The sequence below is a fragment of the Pongo abelii genome, chromosome 13 (assembly GCF_028885655.2).
Source record: "Pongo abelii isolate AG06213 chromosome 13, NHGRI_mPonAbe1-v2.0_pri, whole genome shotgun sequence".
Lineage (NCBI taxonomy): Eukaryota > Metazoa > Chordata > Mammalia > Primates > Hominidae > Pongo > Pongo abelii.
This window is the reverse complement of record NC_071998.2, coordinates 112,548,472-112,570,653: the sequence shown is the minus strand read 5'-3', so window position 1 is coordinate 112,570,653 and position 22,182 is coordinate 112,548,472. Positions and strand designations below refer to the sequence as shown.

The 22,182-nt window shown below is 50.2% G+C and overlaps 1 protein-coding gene across 7 annotated transcripts in view; it reads right to left on the bottom strand.

Moving 5' to 3' along the window:
* Positions 1 to 22,182, bottom strand: part of GSN (gelsolin) — a 64,714-nt gene that overhangs the window by 11,365 nt on the left and 31,167 nt on the right. For 4 of the 7 annotated variants that reach the window (XM_063713876.1, NM_001132459.1, XM_063713873.1 and 1 more), the window contains 9 exon segments: positions 19,353 to 19,557; positions 18,455 to 18,609; positions 10,689 to 10,850; positions 9,045 to 9,194; positions 7,511 to 7,600; positions 4,294 to 4,426; positions 3,018 to 3,106; positions 2,632 to 2,847; positions 103 to 236 (listed from right to left, as the gene is read on the bottom strand). In XM_063713876.1, the coding sequence (XP_063569946.1) occupies positions 103 to 236; positions 2,632 to 2,847; positions 3,018 to 3,106; positions 4,294 to 4,426; positions 7,511 to 7,600; positions 9,045 to 9,194; positions 10,689 to 10,850; positions 18,455 to 18,609; positions 19,353 to 19,548 (1,325 nt within the window). In that variant the 5' untranslated portion in view covers positions 19,549 to 19,557. 7 annotated transcript variants of the gene reach the window in all.

Genomic DNA, 22,182 nt, shown 5'->3' with positions numbered 1-22,182 from the left:
GGTGGTCCCACCTCAGGCCCTCACACCCTCAGTCTGTCTTCAGCCCTGCTCAGGGCCCAGCCAGTACCCCCACGACACACACCGATGGCCCCAGAACCTCACCAGTTGTAGATTATCTGCCCCTGGCGGCCACCATGGCGGTAGTTGTACAGAATGATGTAGCTGTCGCCTCCATAGAACTGTCCATATGTGGCAGGGTCCACGGGCACTTTGTTGGAACCTTCAATTCTCCAGATCTGCAGGAGCAAAGCTGGGGTCAGATGCTGTGCAGCACCCCCACCCCCCAGCTCAGGCAAGCCAGGAAACTGCAGCGTGGTAGGTTGTGGTTAGACCATGGGATGAACTTTTAATCACTTGGGCTCGGACTGGAGTTAAATGGTTTGCCCAACTCACAGAGCCACTAGGAGGCAGGGCTGGGACTCTGGGTCAGGGTTCCTGCCCGGGCCCCTCATACCATGCCCTGCCCCAGCCCGTCTGTCCTTCGCTGAGGATCGTCAAGGCAGCTCCAAAGGAATGCAGTACAGTGAGGGGAAGAGCCAGACACAGACCCCAAATCAGACCCCTCATCCCCTTCTGGGCCATGAGACCTCAGACAACTGGTTTAACCGCTCTTAGCCTCAGTTTTCCCACCTGAAAAATGGGGATAATCATAGTACCTACCTCAAAGTACTGTGAGGCTCAAATGAGTTTACTCATGAAAGTCTAGCATGGGGCCCGGCACAAAGGGACTGCTCTGTAGGTGGCAGCTGCTCTTATTATCATAATTATTATTATTGTCTTACTAATATCACCATTATCTCTATCGTTACTGAGCTGCCTGGATTCTTTCTTTTTTTCTCTTTTTTCTCTTTTTTTTTTTTTTTTGAGACGAGGTTTCACTCTTGGCGCCCAGGCTAGAATGCAATGGCGCAATCTCGGCTCACTGCAACCTCTGCCTCCCAGGTTCAAGCAATTGTTCTGTCTCAGCCTCCCGAGTAGCTGGGATTACAGGTGCCTGCCACCATGGCCAGCTAAGTTTTGTATTTTTAGTAGAGATGGGGTTTCACCATGTTGGCCAGGCTGGTCTCGAACTCCTGACCTCAGGTGATCCGCCCGCCTCCGCCACCCAAAGGGCTGGGATTACAGGCGTGAGCCACCGTGCTGGGCCTGCCAGGAATTTCATAGGTCACCTGCAGAGGCAGGGGCACCACGAGGCGACCTCAGCGTGACCCCTGCTGGCAGGTCTCCGCAGCGTTCTGGTGACACCGCTTTTTCCAAGTGGTCACGAGGCCCGGCAGCGCCACCTGGTGGAGCTATGAAGACACGGAGTCGTCCAAGTCCTGGGAAACAGAATCCTAGAATCTCTGGATTTTGAACATTCTTGAAGGTGGTGGAGTGGGATGAAACCCCACTTTACAAGTGAGAAAGTGAAGCTCAAAGAGGTTATGTAACTTGCCCAAAGTCTCACAGTCAGGCTGCAAGGGGTCTTACCACACTGCCCCACCCGAAATATTTTCAATGCATTCTCCCTATCCACTGAAGCAACGAATGAATGCTAACACCAAACTAAAAACAATAATACATAAAAATGAACACGTTTGTTATTCCTATTATTAGGAATGGAATCAAGTTTGCCTGAGGCGGATTCTACCTCCTAAACACCGCTGAACCCCACACCCCTCTTCCCCTTCTCCACTGTGACCTTCTTAGTCTCAAGGTCATCATCTCTCCCCTGCACTATTAGAACAAGCTCCTTATAAGCTCTCTATCTTCATTTTCCTGCCTCCAATCCATTTTCTTAGTTTTCTTTTTATTTTTCTTTTATTTATTTTTTGACTGATTTTTTTCTTCTAATGATATCCTGGAGTCATATTCCAACCCATTTTCACGGTGAGTTTCTAAAGCACGTGGCCAGGCGCAGTGGCTCATGCCTGTAATTCCAACACTTTGGAGGGCCAAGGCAGGAGGATTGCTTGAGCCCAGGAGTTTGAAACTAGCCTGGGCAACATGGCGAGACCCTGTCTCTATTAAAAAAAAAAAAAAAAGATAAAGCATAGATCTGAGCCTGTTGCATTTCTGATTTAATAAAAAGAAAAACCCCTCACTAGCACCCACTGGTTAGAGGATCAAGTCCACACCCTTGAAATTGGCATTCAAGGCCCCTCCCTGGGGATGCCATCAGCACTAGCCCCCTGGGATAGCTCCCTCCTTTCCAAACATAGCAAGTCCCTCCTGGAATGCCCACCACTCTCTGCTCTTCCTCTCCGGCAGCAAAGCTCTACTCCTACTCTGAGACCCCACCCAAGGGTTCTCATCTCTGCGCAGGCTGCCCTGACCAACCACCCCTGCTGCTTCCTGTGTCCGCACAATCCCCTGTGCTCCCTCCCATCTTCCACTGATCACACAGGTCTGTGGCTGTGGTCAACTCCCCTCCCAGACCAGGCACTCCTTGGGGCAAGGTGGGGCCAAGACACTTGGCTCAGGGCCTGATACACAGGGTGCATTGGCTGTAAAAACTAAGTAACACCAAAGAATCTCAGCTACCAAAATTGTGCAAACCTCAGAGAGAAACCTCCTTGGGGAAGCAAGAGGCAGTGCATGGGGAAAGTGAGGGAGGGGCCTGGACACACCCACCCCACGCCCTAAACGTACCTGTTTCTGGCCTGTGCCATCGTCATCCATGCCGTGCTGGGCGGCCATGGCAGTGGAGGTGTGCAGTGTGGCGGCGTCGAAGGGCACCCGCTCCACGTTGGCGATATGGCTGGAAAGGTAGGACAAGCCCAGGCCATCTGTCTGGTCTGGGTCCCGCCAGTTCTTGAAGAACTGCTTGAACAGTGGGGTCTCACCGCCCTCGGGAAGGACCGAGACCTGGGGAGGGGAGGCAGAGGAGCAGGATGTGGCTGGGCTGCCCAGCAGGGGTCCCCAGGGGAGCCTCAGATACCCCATCCACACTGAGGGTGGGACACCCGCCCTACTCCAGCCCATCCCCTCCAAACAGGCCCCACCCCTTCCCATCCTACCTGGCCTCCAAGACTCACCTGAGTCTGCTTGGGGTAGTCCATCTTGGTGATGAAGTCAGAGGCTGTTTTGAGGGCAGCCTTCCTCTCCTCTGTGTTTGCCTGCTTGCCTGTTGGCAGCCAGAGGAAGTGATGGAGGGTTAGAGGCCCGGGATCCTGCTGCATCCTGACTTCCAACAGTCCAGGAGAAGGAGCTGCCAAACTTCCCTCCCTACTCTTCTTAGACTGTGGACAGCCAAGGCCAGAGACCCCCAGAGCTGACCACTCACTAGAGCTCCTGGAGTCCAGCCTGGGGCTGACCAGTGACACCAATCACAACACTATTGTGGTCCATTTAGTGAGCATGTATTTTGTGCTTAGAACTATGCATAGATTATTTAATCCACAGAATAGTCTTAAGTAATAAAAAAAAGTTGCTAATCTTTTCCTGAATATCTATAAGGAAGCTAGGGTCTTAGAGAGATTAAATTACTTGACCTAGGTTACTCAGTGAGTGAGAAGCTGCCACCCTGAGGGCATTCCCGTGCCAAGGAGCTCCTGGCCAGCCAGTGCTGGCCCTCAGTCCCAGCCTTCTCACTGCCAAGGCCAAGGTCCAGATCAGCTGGCCCAGGGCCCAGGCGGCCTAGAGAGTAATAATTATAATAGTCTCTCTCTCTCTCGTTCTCCCTACTCTCTCCCTTTCTCTCTGTCCTCCCACTGCCTCCCTCTCCTCTGTCCTCTTCCCCAAGATGAGCCTTAGAGAATCACGGGAGGATATTGATGGGTCCTCTCAGAACATCTCAGGGCCTCTGAGAAACATCTGGGCCAACGGTTTCCGAGAGAATTCCCACAAGATAGTACCCAAAGAGTTTATGAACTTCTAGCTTAGCATTTCCCAAACCAGATCATCTTCACGAAAAGCCCCCCTGTAAATGAACAAGTTAAAAGTCCTACAGTAAACAAACTTGAACATTTTTAAATCTGCTGTTGCCCATGAACTTATCTGACCATACAGTTAGATGTTTTCTACATAATTTCTACAGGATGCCAATTAGCCTCTCAGAGAACTGACGTTATAATGCACTTGGGAAACATCCATTTTAGCCCAGATCAGGAATCTGAGGCCCAGAAAGGGTAAGTAAAGTGCCCAAGATCACACAGTATGTCAAATGCAAAACCAAGGCCTCAGTCCAAGACTTCTGATTTCCATTGCACCAGGCACACTCCACGCTCCCTGGGAGCTGAGTTCCTGGGAGCTGCAGGACATCCCACCCAAGATCCTACAGGCCAGCTGGGACCCTTCCCCTGTCTCCAGTACCTTTCCAGACAAAGATTTTCCCATCCTTGCCATGGTCCAGGATGAAGCAGTCCTCTGACTTCAGGGCCCCCTGGGCGAAGGGGTTCTCATCAGCCACGAGGGAGACGGACATGGTCCCTGCACCATTGGAGACCTGAGGGGAGGAAGCAGAAGGAACCAGCACATGAGTGTCTGTGGCTGCCCAGCCCTGAGACTTCCACCATCTTGCCCCACCTCCCGCCCCCCCGTCCCAAATGGCCCTGCAGAGTAACACCTGGGCTTCCTCTCGCACACATTTCGACATTCTTTTTCCTTTTCTGCTTTGTCAGAACCACATCTGCTGACCTACACTCCAGGGTAACACAAATTGCACATGGGAAGGGAGCGCGGGATAAAATTTGGGGAACTGGGTGGCAGAGGGGAACTGCATAGTTTGCTGAAAATGTATTCAACTTTACTATTTAAAAAAAAGAGAAGAGGCCGGTTGCAGTGTCACACACCTTTAATCCCAGCACTTTGGGAGGCCCAGGTGGGTGGATGGCATGAGCCCAGGAGTTCGAGACCAGCCTGGGCAACATGGCGAGATCCCATCTCTACAAAAAATACAAAAAGTAGCAAGGCCTGGTGGCACATGCCTATGGCCCCAGCTACTTGGGAGGCTGAAGTGGGAGGATCACTTGAGCCCAGGAGGTCGGGGCTATGGTGAGCTGTGACTGCATCACTACACTCCAGCCTGGGTAACAGAGCCAGACTCTGTCTCGAAAATAAATAAGTAAATAAAAGAGAAGAAAAGAAAAATAAAAGTAAAAAGAGCTAAATGCAATCTGGTATCCTGGATTGGAACCTAGAATAAAAAACTGGGGAAATCTGGCTAAAGTCTATAGTTTAGTTAATGGTATTGAAGCAATGTTAATTTCTTAGTTTTGACAAATGTTCCTGGTTATGCTAAGATGCTAAGGAGAAGCTGAGTGAATGGTATATAGGAACTCTTTGTACTATCTTTACAATTTTTCTGTAAACTTAAAAATTATTCTAAAATAAAAAGTTCACCCAAGTTCAAAAAAAAAAGTCTATCTTAAGAGTCAAAATTCAAAAGTTTAACAATATCCAGTTGGCAAGGCTCTGGGTAAACTGGCATTTAAGATCTCTGATAAGAGTAATTTGGGAGCTGTTCCAGAGTACAGTTGACTGTGAGGTAGCAGTCCTTTAAATAATAATTATTCTATATGAATTGAGTACTTACTAGTCTGTGCCAGTCACTGTTCTAAGCAATTTCTATAACTTATATAATTATAGAACCCCTTTAATCCTTGCATATGATAGTTCTGTTACTATCCCTGTCTCAGTCACAAGGAACCCAAGGCACTGAGTGGTTAAGGAACTTGCACAGCTAGAAATAGCTGACCTGGAATTCAAACACAGGTAGTCTGACTCCTGACCCAAGAACCAGTATTTTCTTATTTTATTTTATTTATTTATTTATTTATTTTTTTGAGACGGAGTCTCGCTCTTGTCACCCAGGCTGGAGTGCAATGGCGCGATCTCGGCTCACTGCAATCTCCACCTCCCGGGTTCAAGTGATTCTCCTCCCTTAGGAGGAGAGCTAGGATTAGAGGCACCCACCACCACGCCTGGCTAATATTTTGTATTTTTAGTAGAGACGGTGTTTCACCATGTTGGCCAGGCTGGTCTCGAACTCCTGACCTCAGGTGATCCGCCCACCTCGGCATCTGAAAGTGCTGGGATTACAGGGGTGAGCCACCACGCCTGGCCCAGAACCAGTATTTTCAACCACTAACTCATTCTTCGGCCTGTGACCAGCAGTTCCTTGTCTAGGAACTTGCCCTAGTGCTGTGCTGTACTTAGCACAAGTGCACCAAGAGGGACGTCTGTAATTGGAAAAGGTGGAACATCCTAATGTCCATCAATTAGGATTTGCTTAAATTCTTACATTCATAAAATAGAATACTATACAGCTGTTATAAAGGGCTGTGTTGAGATTTATTATAGAAAGATATTCCTGACCATGTTGAGTGGAAAAAAGACCACACAACAGCATGAATAGTTTGGATCCAGTTACATAAAATAGAAATGGCTGGGAGCGTTGGCTCAGGTCTGTAATCCCAGCACTTTGGGAGGCTGAGGTGGGCAGATCACATGAGCCCAGGAGTTTGAGACCAGCCTGGGCAACATGGCGAAACCTCATCTCTACAAAAAATACAAAAGTTAGCTGAGTGTGGTGGCGTACATCTGTAGTCCCAGCTACTTAGAAGGCTGAGGCAAGAGATCGCTTGAGCCCAGTAGGCAGAGGTCGCAGTGAGCTGTGATTGTGCCATTGTACTGCAGCCTGGGTGACAGAGCAAGACCCTATCTCAAAATAAAATAATAAGATGGAAATGGAAAAGTAACTAGGCACAGAAAGCTGTGGCTGGACAAAGATGTGTTCTCTCGTGAGGAGGAGAGGCTGATTCTTTAACTGGGTATTGTCATTTTTGTAATTAAAACACATTTTAAAAGTAATACTGGTTTTTTAAACTAGTGAAATTGCATGGACTTTTATTTTCTTTTTATATTTTGAATACTGTTCTTTTTTTTTTAACAATAAACATGTATTACTTCATAATCAGAAAAAAATCAGTAATGTAGTAGTTCTTCTTTGGCGGTGGTGAGAATCAACATCCCCATTTTGTTGTTTTACTGAAAATACTTGGGGCACAATGTAAGTATGACTGAGCTTTCTCCCAGAGCTCAGCCAAGAGAGTTCCCTAGCTGGAGCCAAGCCTCGATTCAGTTGTGAAAATCACAAGAAAGAAATCATGAATAAAGTCATTAACTATAATCCACACCCCCAACCTCCCCACATACACACCATTTCTGTAGTATTTCCCTAAGTATTTTCTAAGCTGTTTTCACATCCATTTTATCTGTGGACTCCCAGAAATCCTGCAAAGTCGACCATTCTGCTCTTCTTCCCACTTTACAGACTAGGACACTGAGACTCAGAAAGAGAGACCTCATGTATGAGCGTGACACAGATGTGTCCGGAGTTGATCGCATGCTCCTAGTGCAGGAAAGCAAAGGAAGTACACGAGCGTCCACTGGAGACGTGAGAAAGCCGAGGCCCCCCTCCAAAGGGCTGCTTTGCTCAAGGTCCCACAGCAGTGGAGTGGGGAAGACCAGGTCTTCCACCACCCTGTCGTGACCCCATGCCCAGGCAGACAGTGCATCTGGTGCCCACCTTGTAGAGTTTGGCCAGCTTGCGGTTGGCCGCATCCTCCTTGGCGGTGTCCTCGGTACCTGCAGGCAGAGCCGGCTTGGGGCCCAGCACCTGTAGGAGATGGAGAGATGGAGAGGAAGGGTGGCTGTGAGGGAGGGGCCAGGCCCTGAGATAGCTCCCAGGCAGGCAAGGATCACAAGGGCATCCACTGTGACTCTCCCCATGGAGTCTGACCTCCTTTAGAGACATCCTGCATCTGCTCACATGTCCAGATCTGTTCATCAGAGGTCCCTTCCACCTTGTCTCCCTGACTCAGAAACTCCAGGAGAACACTCCTGCTCCTCTGCCTCCAGATAGCTCTTCAGATATTTCGTCTACCGGCTAATCGTGATAACTACAGCTATTGAACACCTTCTACCGCCTACCTTTAAAAGATCTCACTGCATCCTCACACCCAGGCCAGGAGGCACAGACTATCACTCTCATTTTACAGAAGAGGAATCTGAGGTCCAGAGAGATGAAGTCACCTACTCACACAGCTATTAGGTGGCTAAGCCAGAATCTGAACCTCCATCCCTGTGGCCTCGGAGCCTATTTTCACTCCCACTGTCCCTCCCAAGCCATGGTTGGTATCCAGATCCCTTCCCATAATAATAATCACCCTTCTACTCTCTCCAAAAGCTGGAATTGGATGCCCCCAGAAAAGCAGGAACCAAGTGGCATGGAGCAGAGCTCATGGTCTCCTCCTTTTCCTGGTGAATCTTGCCTCTATTGATATGTCCTCAAAGCACAATGGCTGACAATCCCATCATGTGACTAAATGGGCCAAAAACTACCAGGAATAGTCAGAAGAGAATTGAGGGGATTGGGGCTCAGTGGTCTCCTTCTGACCTTGTTCTAGCACAAAACTGGCCCTCTGGGGATGCTAAGAGACTGTTCTCCTTAGCTTTGCAGAGGACCTGGCCCTCCCCACTGGAGAATGCAGCTCACACTCCCAGCACAGCCTTGGGTTCCAGTCCCACCTCTCAGGGGAGTCTGGGAGTTGTGCAGGAAACTGATCTCCCTTGCTCCCTAAAGTGATCAGGTTTGATGGAAAAACAGCCTCAAAAGTGAGGCAGGGCCAGCATGGTGACTCATGCTTATAATCCCAGCATTTTGGGAGGTTGAGGCAGGTGGATGGTTTGAGCCCAGAAGCTGGAGACCAGCCTGAGCAACATAGCAAGACGTCATTCCTACAAAAAATTCAAAAATTAGCCTGGCTTGGTAGCACTCGCCTGTGGTCCCAGCTACTCGGGAGGCTGAGGCAGGAGGATCACTTGAGCCCAGGAGGTCAAGGCTGCAGTGAGCTGTGATCATGACCCTGCACTCCAGCTCAGGCAACAATGAATAAGACCCTGTCTCAAAAATTAAAATAAAAAAGTATTTTAAAAATAAAAAGGAGGGGTAGAGCGGAAGGTGTTTTTTTCCTCAAATTTGCCTCAAATTGCCTACTGAACAGAAGACATTCATGAGCAGCGTGTCCCCATGGCCACCCCACTGCGCACCCCACAGGCACCTGAAGCATCGCCTCAGGCTCAGCGCCCTCCTCAGACACGTGCACTCGGGCCCGGCCACTCCGCTCGTTGTCCCGGATGCCCTTGGACACCTGAGTGGCCTTCAGTCTTTCAAACCGATTGCTGTTGGAACCACACCACTGGTGGATGTCCTGGAAGACAGAGACCCAGGAAGTCAGTGCCCCGCCTTCCTATAAGCCCCACCCAGTGACAGGGCTTGGGGAGTGTGGCGTGTGGTGTGCAGGCTCACCCTGTTCTGCACTTGCCCAGGTGAAGGCTGGCACAGTCTGCACACGTGCATTATTCACGTACAATTAAGTGTGATCTGCACACACCAGGGGATGGGAGTGCATGTCCGAGGATATGAATTTTTTCACAGGTACAACTACATCTAGAATGTGTGCAAAAATATTTGCCTGCTGAAAGGAATATAAATTGGCACAACCATTTTGGAAAACCATTTGGCCATAGCCACTAAAGCCGAATATACCTATTTACTTATGACCCAGCAATCCTCCTTCTAGGAATACATCTGACAGAAGTACGTGGTATGTCCACCAAAAGACTTGTGCAAGAATGTTCAGAGTAGCACTGTCTGTAATAGCCCCAAACCAGGAGCCACCTCAAGTGCCCATCAACAACATAAAGGATACATAAATCGTGGTACACCCATACAACTGAATCTTCCACAGCAAGGAAAATGAACAATCTACAACTAAATGCAACAATACGGATGCATCTCAGAAATGTAATGTTGAGCAAAAGGTCAGACATAAAAGAACAAGGTTCCATGTCTACAAAGTTCAGAAACAGGCAAAATTCATCTATGCTGTTGAGAAAGTTCAGGATGATGGTTGCCCTTGGGGTGAGGGCACTGAAAGGGGGCAAAAGGGGCCTTCTAGGGGCTGGTGAGGTTCTGCTTCATGATCCAGTGTTACGTGAGTGTGTTCGCTCTGTGTAATCCACCAAGCCGTACACTCAGGATTCACATACTCCTCTGTGTGCCTATGACGCTTTAATAAAAAGCTTACACTAAATCAGTGTGTGCTCATGTTTGCACGGACATTATATCACAGGTGTATAAGCATATGAGCTTTGGGGTAGAAGGGCCATGTCCATTTGCAGGTCTGCGCTCACAGGGATTTGTGAGACAAGTGTGTACAAAGCATCACACATCTATAAGGTGGGCCTGGGTAAGGGCATCCCACACACATTGTCATAGATCATGGGCATGTGCAACTAAATGTATGACATACACATGCGGGACCTTAAACAACATACCCGAGTATACATGTGTGGGCATTCATGATGGTGCACATGTGCACACCTGGTGGGCAAAAGCCCAGAGTGTTTGCCCATGACTGTTACATATTGATAAGCATGTGAAAAAGGACACAAGATGTACATATGAACAGAAGGTGCCAGGAAGTCTATATGTCAATCAAAGTCCACGTACGCACTATACCCATGGTGTGAGTCTACATTTGTGGGAGTCTTTGCATACAGACATATCTGTACAGGAACAATGCTGGTCCCTGTGGTTTGCCCACCTGCGTCTATGCATTTGTTCATGTGGATGTACCCAAGTCCCTGTTCAGACAAGGAGCACCTCAGTGGCTCCTGGGAAAGAGGAAAGCAGGACTCACGTTGCCCAGGTCCAGGATGAAGCAGTCGCCATTGTTGAAGCTCTCCCAGGACACAGGTACCTCGGTGGCACGGACCACACGCCGCCCTTTGACCTGGAAGAGTCTCTGTACCACCACCTCGTTGGGTACCACGTGCTTGAATCCCGATGCCACACCTCCTTTCTGTGGGGCCAAAGAGACAGCATTAGCCCAGGGGAGAAGGCCTAGGGAAGCAGATATGGAAGAAGGGGACAGAATTGAGGTGAAGGAAATTCCGGCTTGCGGACCAGTGGCTTTCCAGCAACACAGTGATTCTCAGTTAACTCAGGATTTTCATACCCATTATCTTGTTTGAGACTGGAACATTCTTATGCCCATTTCAGAGTAGGAAACCGAGGTTTAGGAAAGGAATAAAATTTGCCCAAGGCCACACAGCTAAGAAGTGAGAGATTCCCTGCCCACTGCATCTTTCTGCCATCCCTTTGAATCCCATACTCCACTAACAAGGAACCCTGTAGCCACTTTCTAAATCAAAAAAACTGCAACAATTCCTTCCTCAAAACCAGCATTTCCCAAAGGCACACTAGTCCCCTAAGACATTCTGCAAGGAAAGAGTTCCATGGTCAAATAAGCATAGGGAATGCTTCTCACTCACCCTCCCTGACTGTTATACAACACACATGTGCATAATAAAGGCTCTGTCAATCCTATGGTGAATACACCTGCTTGCCTTTTGTTTTATACAGCATTTCCCTATCTTATTGAACAAAGAAGTGCTTTTCTTTCTTCCCCTCTTTCTTTTTTCTTTCTTTTCTTTTGTTCTCTTTCCCTCTTTCTTTCTTTTCCTTCCTTCCTTTCTCTCTTTCTCTCTTTCTTTCTCTCCTTCCTTCCTCTCTCTCTCTCTCTTCCTTCCTTTCAACAGGGTTTCACTCTGTCCCAGGCTGCAGGGCACTGGTATAATCACAGCTCACTGTAACCTCAAACTCCTGGACTTGAATGATCCTCCCATCTCAGCTTCTTGAGTGGCTAAGACTACAGGCATGAGCCACAGTGCCCAGCTTATTTTATTTTATTGTAGACATGGGGTCTCACTATGCTGCTTAAACTGGTCTTGAACTCCTGGCCTCAAGAGATCCTTGGGCACTGGGATTACAGGAGTGAGTCACTGAACTCAGCCCAAGAACCACTTTTCTTCACCATATCCTGCCTCCGGCTTGAGTATTTTGCAAAAGCCACTTTGAGAGGTACAAATCCAAATCTTTCTATCCTTCAAGGCTCTCTGAGAAGTCTTTCTGGATTGTTCCAGCCCATGCCACCCTTCTGCTTTCCCCTACGGTACCGCAGCAACTCCAACCCAGCAGTCCCTTCAGAGCAGCTATGGGTAAGGGACAGGTGCCCTACCACAACAATGCTGGATGGCTTTGGGTAAGTCACTTGCCCTTTCCGAGCCTCAGGCCTCTCCTTTCTGAAGTGGAGACACAAGCTCCTGCTCTCCAACCCTCTGTAATCATTACTGCATGCCAGAGCAGGGTGTTCAGGAGAGCTTCCCTGCTGCAGTCACAACTGCCCTCACTCAGGAGCAAGCCAAGGAAAGTCAGCTGGGCTTTCCTGTGAGCAGTCCCCAGCTCCACGCCCAGAGTTGTCAAATCAGAGTTGGAAAGGTCCTTCTACAGCACCCCACTTTACCCACAGTAAACTGAAGCCCAGAGAAGTGAAGTGACTTACTCAAGGGCGCTCAGCAAGTGTATGGCCAAGCCAAGGCTGGAAACCTTGTTTCCTCCTCCCGATCAGGTGCTCGTCTCCCTGCTCCGGAGACACATGGGGTGGAAGCAGAGGGCTTCCACTCAGGCCAGCAATGCAGCCACCCCATCCAGGGCCCCTCAGCCCACTGTGCTAAGTCTAATTCTAGCCACAAAGCGTAGAGGAGGGCAAGGGGCAAAGGGAGTCTGTGTATATTGGGCTCCTGCTATGTCTTTCTGTAGTCAGCAATATACGTGTTTGTGAAATGATGATGCCCACTGTGCCGGGCATTCTTCACACATCGCCTGCAAGGGAGGCATCATTGCTCCATTGCACGGACGTGCAAAATGGGGCCCACAGGTGACAGGACTTGCCCAAGATCATACAGATGGTAGGTGGTGGAGCTAGAATTCAAACCCAGGCATGTCTGAATCTGTAAGATCCACATTCTTCTCTCAATATCAGGTTTCTCACTCTGTTGCCCAGGCTGGAGTGCAGTGGTGTAATCTCAATTCACTGCAGCCTCCACCTCCTGGGTTCCAGCAATTCTTGTGCTTCAGCCTCCAAAGTAGCTGTGATTACAGATGTGTACCACCACGCCCAGCTAATTTTTGTATTTTTTGTAGAGATGAAGTTTCACCATGTTGGCCAGGCTGGTCTCGAACTCCAAGCCTCATGTGATCCTCCTGCCTTGGCCTCCCAAAGTGCTGGAATTACAGGCATGAGCCACTGCGCCAGCCAATATCAGGTTTTCTTAGAGAAAAGATCACTCAGTCATCCATGATGGGAGGCAGGAACAAGCCACTATTCAGAGCCCTCTTTCAAGTAATGGATATTTTTGGGTTGCCAGTGGTTGGAGGACCCCCTGGTGTCCCTTCTTGGTCTCAGCTAAGGCCTTTCAAGAGTCCCTTGGAACTAGCAGGGCGACCAGTGCTCACAGAGCTGACAACCTGTCTTCCACCCTGCTTCCAAGGTCCCTCCAAGGGAGCTGTGGGTTGGCCACGCTATGACTGACCTCAGTGTGCAGCAAGGGGTAAGACTGTGACTTCTGCTCCTGAATTTGCTGCCCAAAACTGGGAAGCAAGACAGTAACTTTTCCATCATCAGGAAGGAGTGAGTTGGGACTCTGGGGTGAGGGACCGACCAGCTGCAGTCACAACTGCAGTCACAACTGAGGGGGCCCGAGGGCTGGACGGCCTTGAGGCCTGGGATTGGAGAGCCAGGCAGAGTGCAAAGGACATAGGTCAGGGCAATGCAGGGGAAGCGCAGAAAGACAGGAGGGTTCTGAGACCGATGTAACCAAGCCTGCCCAGAACAAGTGAGGAAGAACAGCCAGGGAAGAAAATGCAACACCCTGCGCTCACCTGTGCTCAGCTGTGCTTACCTGAAACAAGCACAGTGGCTGCCACTTACCGAGCTTTGCCAAAGCTGGGGCACCTGCTTTAATTGCATGCAATGAAGTTCTGACAACAAGCCCCTGATGCAGGAACTATTAATAATTATCCCACTTCAAAGGCGAGGAAACGGAGATTCAAAGAGATTAAGCATTGTGTCCAGAGCCCAGTGCTGGGCGGCAGCGCTGGGTTCTGTCCCCAAGATCCCCCTTCCAGGGACCCAGCTTCATTCAACTGTCAGCCTAGGAACTCCTAACCAGGGGACTTCATTCAGCTGGACATAATGAGAGAGTGGATGTGCAAACCTTTTCCAAAAGGTGCTAGAAGGACTCACTGTTTCTATTGATTCCTCGGAGACAAGGAAACGGGAGGAAAGAAAAAATTTTTACCCCTCTAAATATTTTACTTGTTGAAGTATGCCTTTCATTTTTGTTATTAAAATCTTTACCCTATTTTTTAAAAAGGAAAAGGGTTGCTTCATGTCATAAATCTCACTTCTTAAAAATTCTCTGTATTCATTTATAAAATAATTCTTTTTTTTTTTTTTTTTTTTGAGACGGAGTCTCGTTCCATCGCCCAGGCTGGAATGCAGTGGCGCAATCTCGGCTCACTGCAACCTCTGCCTCCCAGATTCAAGTGATTCTCCTGCCTCAGCCTCCTGAGTTGCTGAGATTACAGGCACCCGCCACCATGCCTGGCTAATTTTTGTGTTTTTAGTAGAGACGGGGTTTCACCATGTTGGCCAGGCAGGTCTCGAACTCCTGACCTCAAATGATCCACCCATCTCGGCCTCCCAAAGTGTTGGGATTACAAGTGTGAGCCACCGCACCCGGCCTTATAACATAACTCTTGATGTTGAATTATTTTATTGCAGCCATGAGCTTCCTGATTAATTAACTCCTCTAATTTTACTGGTCTAGGAAATTAGAATTGGAAAGATTAATTAACAAAAATAAATTAAAGCAAGCTCTTAGAAGACATTAGTGGATCTACAAGGGCAGGGGAAAGAAGTTTTTTGAAGTTTTTCCTGTTTTTGACTATAATCTTTAGCATTGATTGCTGCTTTCTATGGTCTAATCATTAGGTGAGCAAGATTGGCATCAAATTATTTGAACAAAATTCTACAGGATAAATTGTTTTAAAAGCCACTTTCCAAATTAAAGTGATTACATATATATGTGTCTGTCTACCTATATACATTCAGAGAGAGAGAGAAAGAAATTAGCCACTATATGGTATATATCTCCAAGGGGAGAATCATGTTGGGAGGGCTTTTATTTTCTAGAACCTATATTTCTGTAATGTTTGACATTTTACAATAAGCTTATATTACTCTTGTAGTCAAGAAGAAGGAGGAAAAGAAGCAATGAAGATTTACATGAAAACAAAAGTTAATCTGTTTCTAAAACAAAGAAAAATGAATTGATCAGGCTTGGTCCCCTCCACCCTCTAAACTCAGAGCTCCTTATCTAAGGAATAGGAGGGAGGGAGGACAGAAAGGTTCCAGTGATTCTATGGGTTCCTAATTGTGTTCCGCAGGTCCAAGGGCTCCTAGGTCTCTGCCTAGCCCAGATTCCATTTGAACAATGGGTTTCAAATAACCCAGCCCCAGGGGGTCTCCAGGATTCAGTCCAAAAATGGGGGTCTGCAGAGTGGGAGGAGGAGGGGCGGAGAATCAAGGGATTCTGAACTCTCTTGCAGGGCAGTGATCTAAGGATTTGGGGGTCACAGAACAAGAGGGCCAAGCCCCATGTCAGCCCTTTCTAGTGGCTCGCTGTCCCCTCCCTGCCCCTTCTCACACTCCAAGGACAGAATTGGCTCAGACGAAGAGGCTTTCACAGGAACAAGTCTTGCGTAACAAGCCCTGCTCCTCCGGGATCTATAATTGATGAGGGCGCCGGGGCGAGAACCTTGGGCTGGACCTGCCAAGTGCGGGGGCAGCCTGAGGACTTGCAGAAGGTGGTAAACAGGACCAGCCCTGGGCCTCCCATTCGCACCAGGAGCCAGCGCCTTTCAGGACGGAAGCCCCAAATCTGGGCCCAGCTGGAGCTTTCCTCGAGTGTGATCCAAGAACATCCTGGAAAATCATCGGGGGGCCAGGGAACCTGGCTATCCAAGTAGATCCCAGGCCATATCCGAGCGAGGATCAAAGATCAGGGAGCCTTCAAATGTCTACTCTGAACCAGGTCTGTGCTAGGCCCTTCACACCTGGGTTTGCACACTAGTCCAATCACTTACTAGCTGTGTGACCTTGGAAAAGTTGCTTAACATCTCTGTGCCTTAGTAGCCTCATTTATAAAATGGTGCTAACAGATACCCTACCTGGTAGGGTAAAATGAGTTAAATGAGTAAAGCACCCAGAAGAGTCCCTGACACACAGAAAGTAATAGATAAGTGTTCAATGATAAGCACCTTTTACCAGCTGTGGGAACTTAGGCAAGTTAGTTTACTCCTCTGAGCCTCAGCTTCCTCATCTATGAAATGGGAGCATTACCATCCACCCTAAAGGCTACAGTGAGAATTAAATGAGATCTTGTAGTCAAGGCTTAATACACGGTAAGAGTTCTTATCATCCTTGTTTATTCCTAAAAATCTGGGGAGCCTATGACCTGCTCTGCAACATTCTCTGACCTGGAAAATCACCCTTCCTGTGTATATGAGAACTCTCATTTTTGTAACCATGTTAGACTGTCAGGTTATGCCCTAAGAAACGGTGACTAGGACAAGATAGATTAGCAAACACCTACTCATCTATCTCATCCCTGAACCCCTCTCAGAGCTGAGCACTCCCTGGGATCCCACGTCACCCCACCTGGAGGCAATGGATTAACTCTTCGTGAGCCTGCCAGTCTCCCCAACTCCTTGGGACACTCTCAAGGGCAGGGACCCACCTTCTTCACTTGGGCACCCCAGCACCCATCACAGGGCCTGGCAGAGTTAAGGGAACACAAGCCTGGTTTGAATATAGCTTATGTGACCTCTCTGAGCCTCCAGTCTCATTTGTAAAATGGAATTGGAATTACTTACCTCCCAGGACAGTTGTGAGGCTGAAACGAGATAACCTACATTCCCAGTACCATGTCTGCCACAGTGTAGCAACAATGAGCTGGTGCTGCTGTTATTGAGGCCCAGTAAATATTTGTTGAATGAATGATGAATGAAGGATGATTGAGAACACCCGCCCAAAGATACAAGACTTGCCCAAAGTCTCACGGCAATTACAACCGGTAGCCTTCCGACCTGAATCCCAATCTCTCTGATTCCTGGGCAAGTGTTCTTTCCACTTCTTACTCCAGAAGTTGCAAAAAGACCTGGTCCTTCTCCAGCTCAGGGTCCTGGCTCCCAAACTTCTTACCTCTCCTTCTGCAAGGTATCAAGGCCCCAGAAAGGGCTGTGGGAAGAAGGCAGAGCTGGACACCTCAGCAGGAGGAGCTCAGTGCAAAGGGAAACTGGCACACAGGGGGCTCCAGGGAATCCAGCCCAGCCCTGCCCAGCCCTGGACTGCGGGTTCCCAGGACACACCCTGCCCGTTGCTATCTGAGTCTCATTGGCGCTTTCCCATCATTCAATCTCTTGTGCCTCACCAGGGCAGACAAGGTCACCACTCCATTGACATAGATGATCCTGAGGTCCAGAGAGGAACAGTGACTTCTCTAAGGTCACACAGCACATCAGCAGCACAGACAGGCTTGGACCCTACCCTAGGACCCTGGTCATTAGAAGTAGGTTGGTTTAGTGGAAAGAATGCTAAGAGTCAGAACATCTGGGTTCTAGTCCTGGGTCTGGCACCAATTCGCTGTGTGACTCTGGGCCAATTGCTTAAGACTTTCTGTGTCTCAGTTCCCCTTCTCCCCTGGTAAAATGAGATCTGGACTCTGACATTAAGGCCCACCTGGCTGTGAAAGCAGCTTTGTAAAACTACAGTGTTCCCATAGCCCTTCCAGATGGCCAAGCCCCACGCAAGGCATTTCCCAGCCACCCCCGCACCAAATCCTCTCGAGCCCTGTAGGGCAGGTACAACTGGCTCTCAGGTAACTAGAGAGGAAAGGGAGGCTCAAGGAGGTCAAGTGGCTTGCAGGAAGTCACCAGCATATTAGGGTGCAGCCTCTTGGAGCTCCCAGTTTGGCCTTGCTCTGCCCCACCTGGCAAGGAGCTTGGGAAAAGAGCTCTGTCTTGGTCCAGACTCTGAAGAGTTCAAGTTCGAAGGGGATTCTAGTGAACAGAAAGAGGGATGTGACTAACAGTGCCCTACTACATACTTAACACAGGGCACTCTGTTGGCAAGGCCTTAGAATTAAGGGGTACCAGAACGGGACTAGGCCAAAGCCCCCCGGGGCCTGCAAGAACTGGATTTTCACCTCTGGCCCACTCCTCACTGTTGGCGCTAGGAAGACAACACCATGAACTTACGGGGAATTTTCTTCTCCCCATTTTAAGATAAGGAACCAGAGGCTCAGAAAGGCAGTGTGGTTTGTCCAAGCTCACACAGCTAGAAAGAGGCCAGGATTTAAACACAATGTTGGTTGACTCCAAAGCCTGACCTCTGATCGGTCTGCCCACTGCCTCACAAGGCCGAAAGATAGATGGGCCTGAGTGAGCCCTGTTACTGGTGCATCTGTCCCTACCGCTCAAGCAAGGTGGGGCCCAACCCACCTTGTACTTCAGGCCAGACTTGAAGTAGCCTAGGAAGGTGGCCGACTCAAAGCCCTGGACCTCACGGTGCTGCACGGCCCGGCCGTTCAGGTAGTCATCCAGCTGCACGGTAAAGATGGCGGCCGCCCCGCTCTCATCCTGGCTGCACTCATTGCCTAGGGGACATCAGAGCAACATGAGCCTGGCTTTCCAGAAGTATCCCAGACCCCTAGGGAAGAGGAGGAGGAGGAGGAACCCCAGCACTGCCCTGACCTAGCTGTTGAAGCTGAGAAAGCCCTTGCCTTCTGTGAGCCTCAGTTAATCCATCTGTATAATGGGACGATGGACCTCATTTTTCTCTAAATGTCCTCCCAGCTCTGTCATATTCCCTTATGTTCATTCTCAGCCCTCCTGAGCGTAAACTCAGGACTGGGAGCATCAGATCAATTCATAGATTAGGAAACTGAGGCTCAGCAAGGGGGCAGAACTTACAGCATCCCACAGCAGAGGTGTGGCAGGGACTCCGGGCTCCTGACTCAAGGGCAAACTGGGGAGTGCCTGGAGCTGGGCCAGGGAAGTTGTGGAGAGGTCCAGGGTCTCCAATTCACCCACAGTTCTGAGTGTCACAGTAAGGTGTTTAACGCTCACAACATTCCTGTGAGGTAGTGCAGGGCTATCATCATGTCCACTCCACAGGGACACTGAGTGACTTGCCAAAGGACAGAACATGGGTCAGGGGCAGAGTAGGGGTGTGAACTTGGCCAGGCTGGCTCTAGAGTCTAAGGACATGAACCACCAGTCAAGGGCCCAGCACATACTAGGTGCTCAATAATCAGTTCCCTCCCTGGGGTACATGCCCCAAAGGTCTGCACTGTTCAGAATGGGGGCTGGGGCAGGGGCCGGGCAGGGCCAGCCTCACCCAGCCAGTAGTGGAGGTCGTACTGCAGATTTCCATTCCTCAGCTGCACTGTCTTCAGGATGACGTAGGCGTCGCCCGTGAAGAAGTCTCCATAAAGGTTGGTGGGCACGGGCACCAGATCGAACTTCTCCACACGCCAGATCTGCAGGCCAGGCTCCTTCCCTGCCTTGAGGAACTCGGGGTGTTCCACCACCATGCTGTTGGGCTGGGATGAGACAGGGCAGAGCCTAAGCGGGGCAGGGTCCTGGCAGGGAGAGACCCCGGGCACGAGGGAGGGCGGTTTCTAGCACCAAGAGCATCTCACTTGAGCCTCCTGCTCTCCCCATGCCCCAGGCAAGTCTGTCCCCTTCTGAGTACCCTGTCTCAGTGAGTCAGCAAACAGGGCAAGAGTTTTATGCTTCAAATCCTGTGCCCTGGCCAGCATCTGTCCCTCCTACTCAGCCCCTCTTCAGCTTTTTCTGGTGATGGAGGGTACAGAGGGCTCTATCTCCCTGCTCCTTTCTTTTCTTTCTTTCTTTTTTTTTTTTTTTTTTTGAGACAGAGTTTCGCACTGTTGTCCAGGCTGGAGTGCAATGGTGCAATCTCGACTCACTGTAACCTCTGCCTCCCAGGTTCAAGCGATTCTCCTGCCTCAGCCTCCTGAGTAGCTGGGATTACAGGCATGCGCTACTATGCCTGGCTAATTTTGTATTTTTAGTAGAGACAGGGTTTTGCCATGTTGGTCAGGCTGATCTGGAACTCCTGACCTCAGGTGATCCACCTGCCTTGGCCTCCCAAAGTGTTGGGATTACAGGCGTGAGCCACCACGCCCGGCCTCCCTTCTTTTCTTATTGCCAATTGGATGTGATAACTGAGGCACAGAGAGGTGAAAGGACTCTGCCAGGGACCTCCAGCTAGGAAACAGCATAGCAGGGGTTGCCCCAGGCTCCAAGATCACAAGCTCTGGGACTATGGGTAGACCCCTCAGATGGCAATAGTAAATCTAAGGGTCCCCAGGGCCTCAGCTTGCTCCTTTCCAGCATCTTCAATGGCTCTTAAAACTAAAGGGCCCTCTGAGAGCTCATTTTCCAACCCCAATCTGCAGATAGAGAAACTGAGGCTCAAAGAGAGGAGGGGACTGACCGAAGGTCACACAGCCTGTTTGCTTTTGCTCTTTGGAAGTGGAAAGATTTCCAGCACGGGGCCTGGCAGACAGCAGGCACTAGCTCTGTGCACACTAAGTGGGTGCACTTGCAAACCGAGGTGAGCCCACCTGAGCCTCCTGTGATCCACAGGAGCCCCCTCTCCTCTCTGCACCCATCCCCATCATACCCCCAAGAAGGGTCCAAATGGCTGAGCCCAAGTGGCCTCCTGCGCTGTCTGCCTCCTCCCTCCTGCCCCGCAACACCCCACCCCCAAATTTCATTTCTTGGAAGAGGAGAAGAGGATGCACCAGGGTCTGCAGGAGGCTGTTGGAGATGAGGTGGTTAAAAATGGGGAGGCTATTACACATGCACTGGGGCTGGGGCCGGGGAGGGCGCAGGAGGGTTAGGCTGGAGTCGAGGACAAAAATCAGCAGGTGCAGGTCACCTCCGGCCGGAGAAGAGATCTGGTGGGAGTAAAAATCAGAGGGGAGAAGTCAGAGAAACGAGGTGGGGAGAAGAACTCAGGCAGAAGGGTGGAAAAACACGAAACCAGACAGGGCAGGGAAGACAGCCGAAATGAGAGAAGAAATGATAGTAATGACCATAAGCAGACAGGCGAGGTCATCCAAGAAAGAAGGAAATATTGGAGGAGAGAGATCAAATGAAAACAGGGAATCGTAAATGGAAGAAGACATCAGAAGAGGGAAGGAGAGAAGTGAGGCAGAGGGGAGAAGAAATCAGAGAAGGAAAAGGAGAAATCAGGAGGCAGGAGGTAAGATGTTAAGAGGGGGACAGGGGAAAAGAAATCCGGCCAAGGTGAGGTTAGCTTCCTGGGAAGGAACAGCCAGGGCCCCCGAGGCTCCCACCCTCGTCTGCGAGCCAGAGCCCCGGAAGCGGCAAGAGATACTTACAAAGCAACAAAACAGTTTTTCCATTCTAGACCTGAATTACTCCCCTTTTCCTAGCGCTGTATCTGTAAGAACTTACAATAGAGAGTTACTCCGGGAGCCCCGGGGCCCCCCGGGGAACTCACCCGCGCCTCGGGCACCCGCCCCTGAGGCGCCCCCGCCTGGGACGCCCCTCGCGACGCAGTGGCCGCGCGGACGGGCAGCGACAGCTCGCACAGCGCCAGGGACAGCGCGCAGAGCAGCGCGGGCGCGGGGCGGTGCGGAGCCATGGTGGCGACAGCGGCAGGGGACCCAGTCGGCAGCCGCGGGCTCGGGTCGCCGACCTTAAGTAGCCGCCCGCCCATCCCGCCCAAGCCGGGGACCGCCCCGCAGGGAGGGCGCGGGGCGGGGATCTGTCTCGGATCTTGGAGACATCTGGGTTCCCACCCGGATCGACCCGACCGGGCGCGGCAGCCCCTGCACCCCAGCTCCGGGGCGGGGACCCAGCACCGGGCCTGGCATACAGCAGGCGCTAGCTCTGTGCACACTAAATGGGCGCAGGCACGAACGGCGGCGAGCCCAGCTGAGCCTCCTGTGACGCACGCGAGCCCCCTCGCCTCTCCACACCTCCAGCAAAAAAATAACACGAACTAACAATTTTTGAAAGCTTTTCACCGAGGCATCAGCACATCCTTTTCAGAGAGGGTACAACAGCCAACCCATTTTACAGAGGGGGGAACAGCGCAGAGTGGTGAAGCAACTTGCACACAGCTTGTAAATGGTGCTGCCTGGATTTCAACTCAGGCAGTAGTGGGCCTG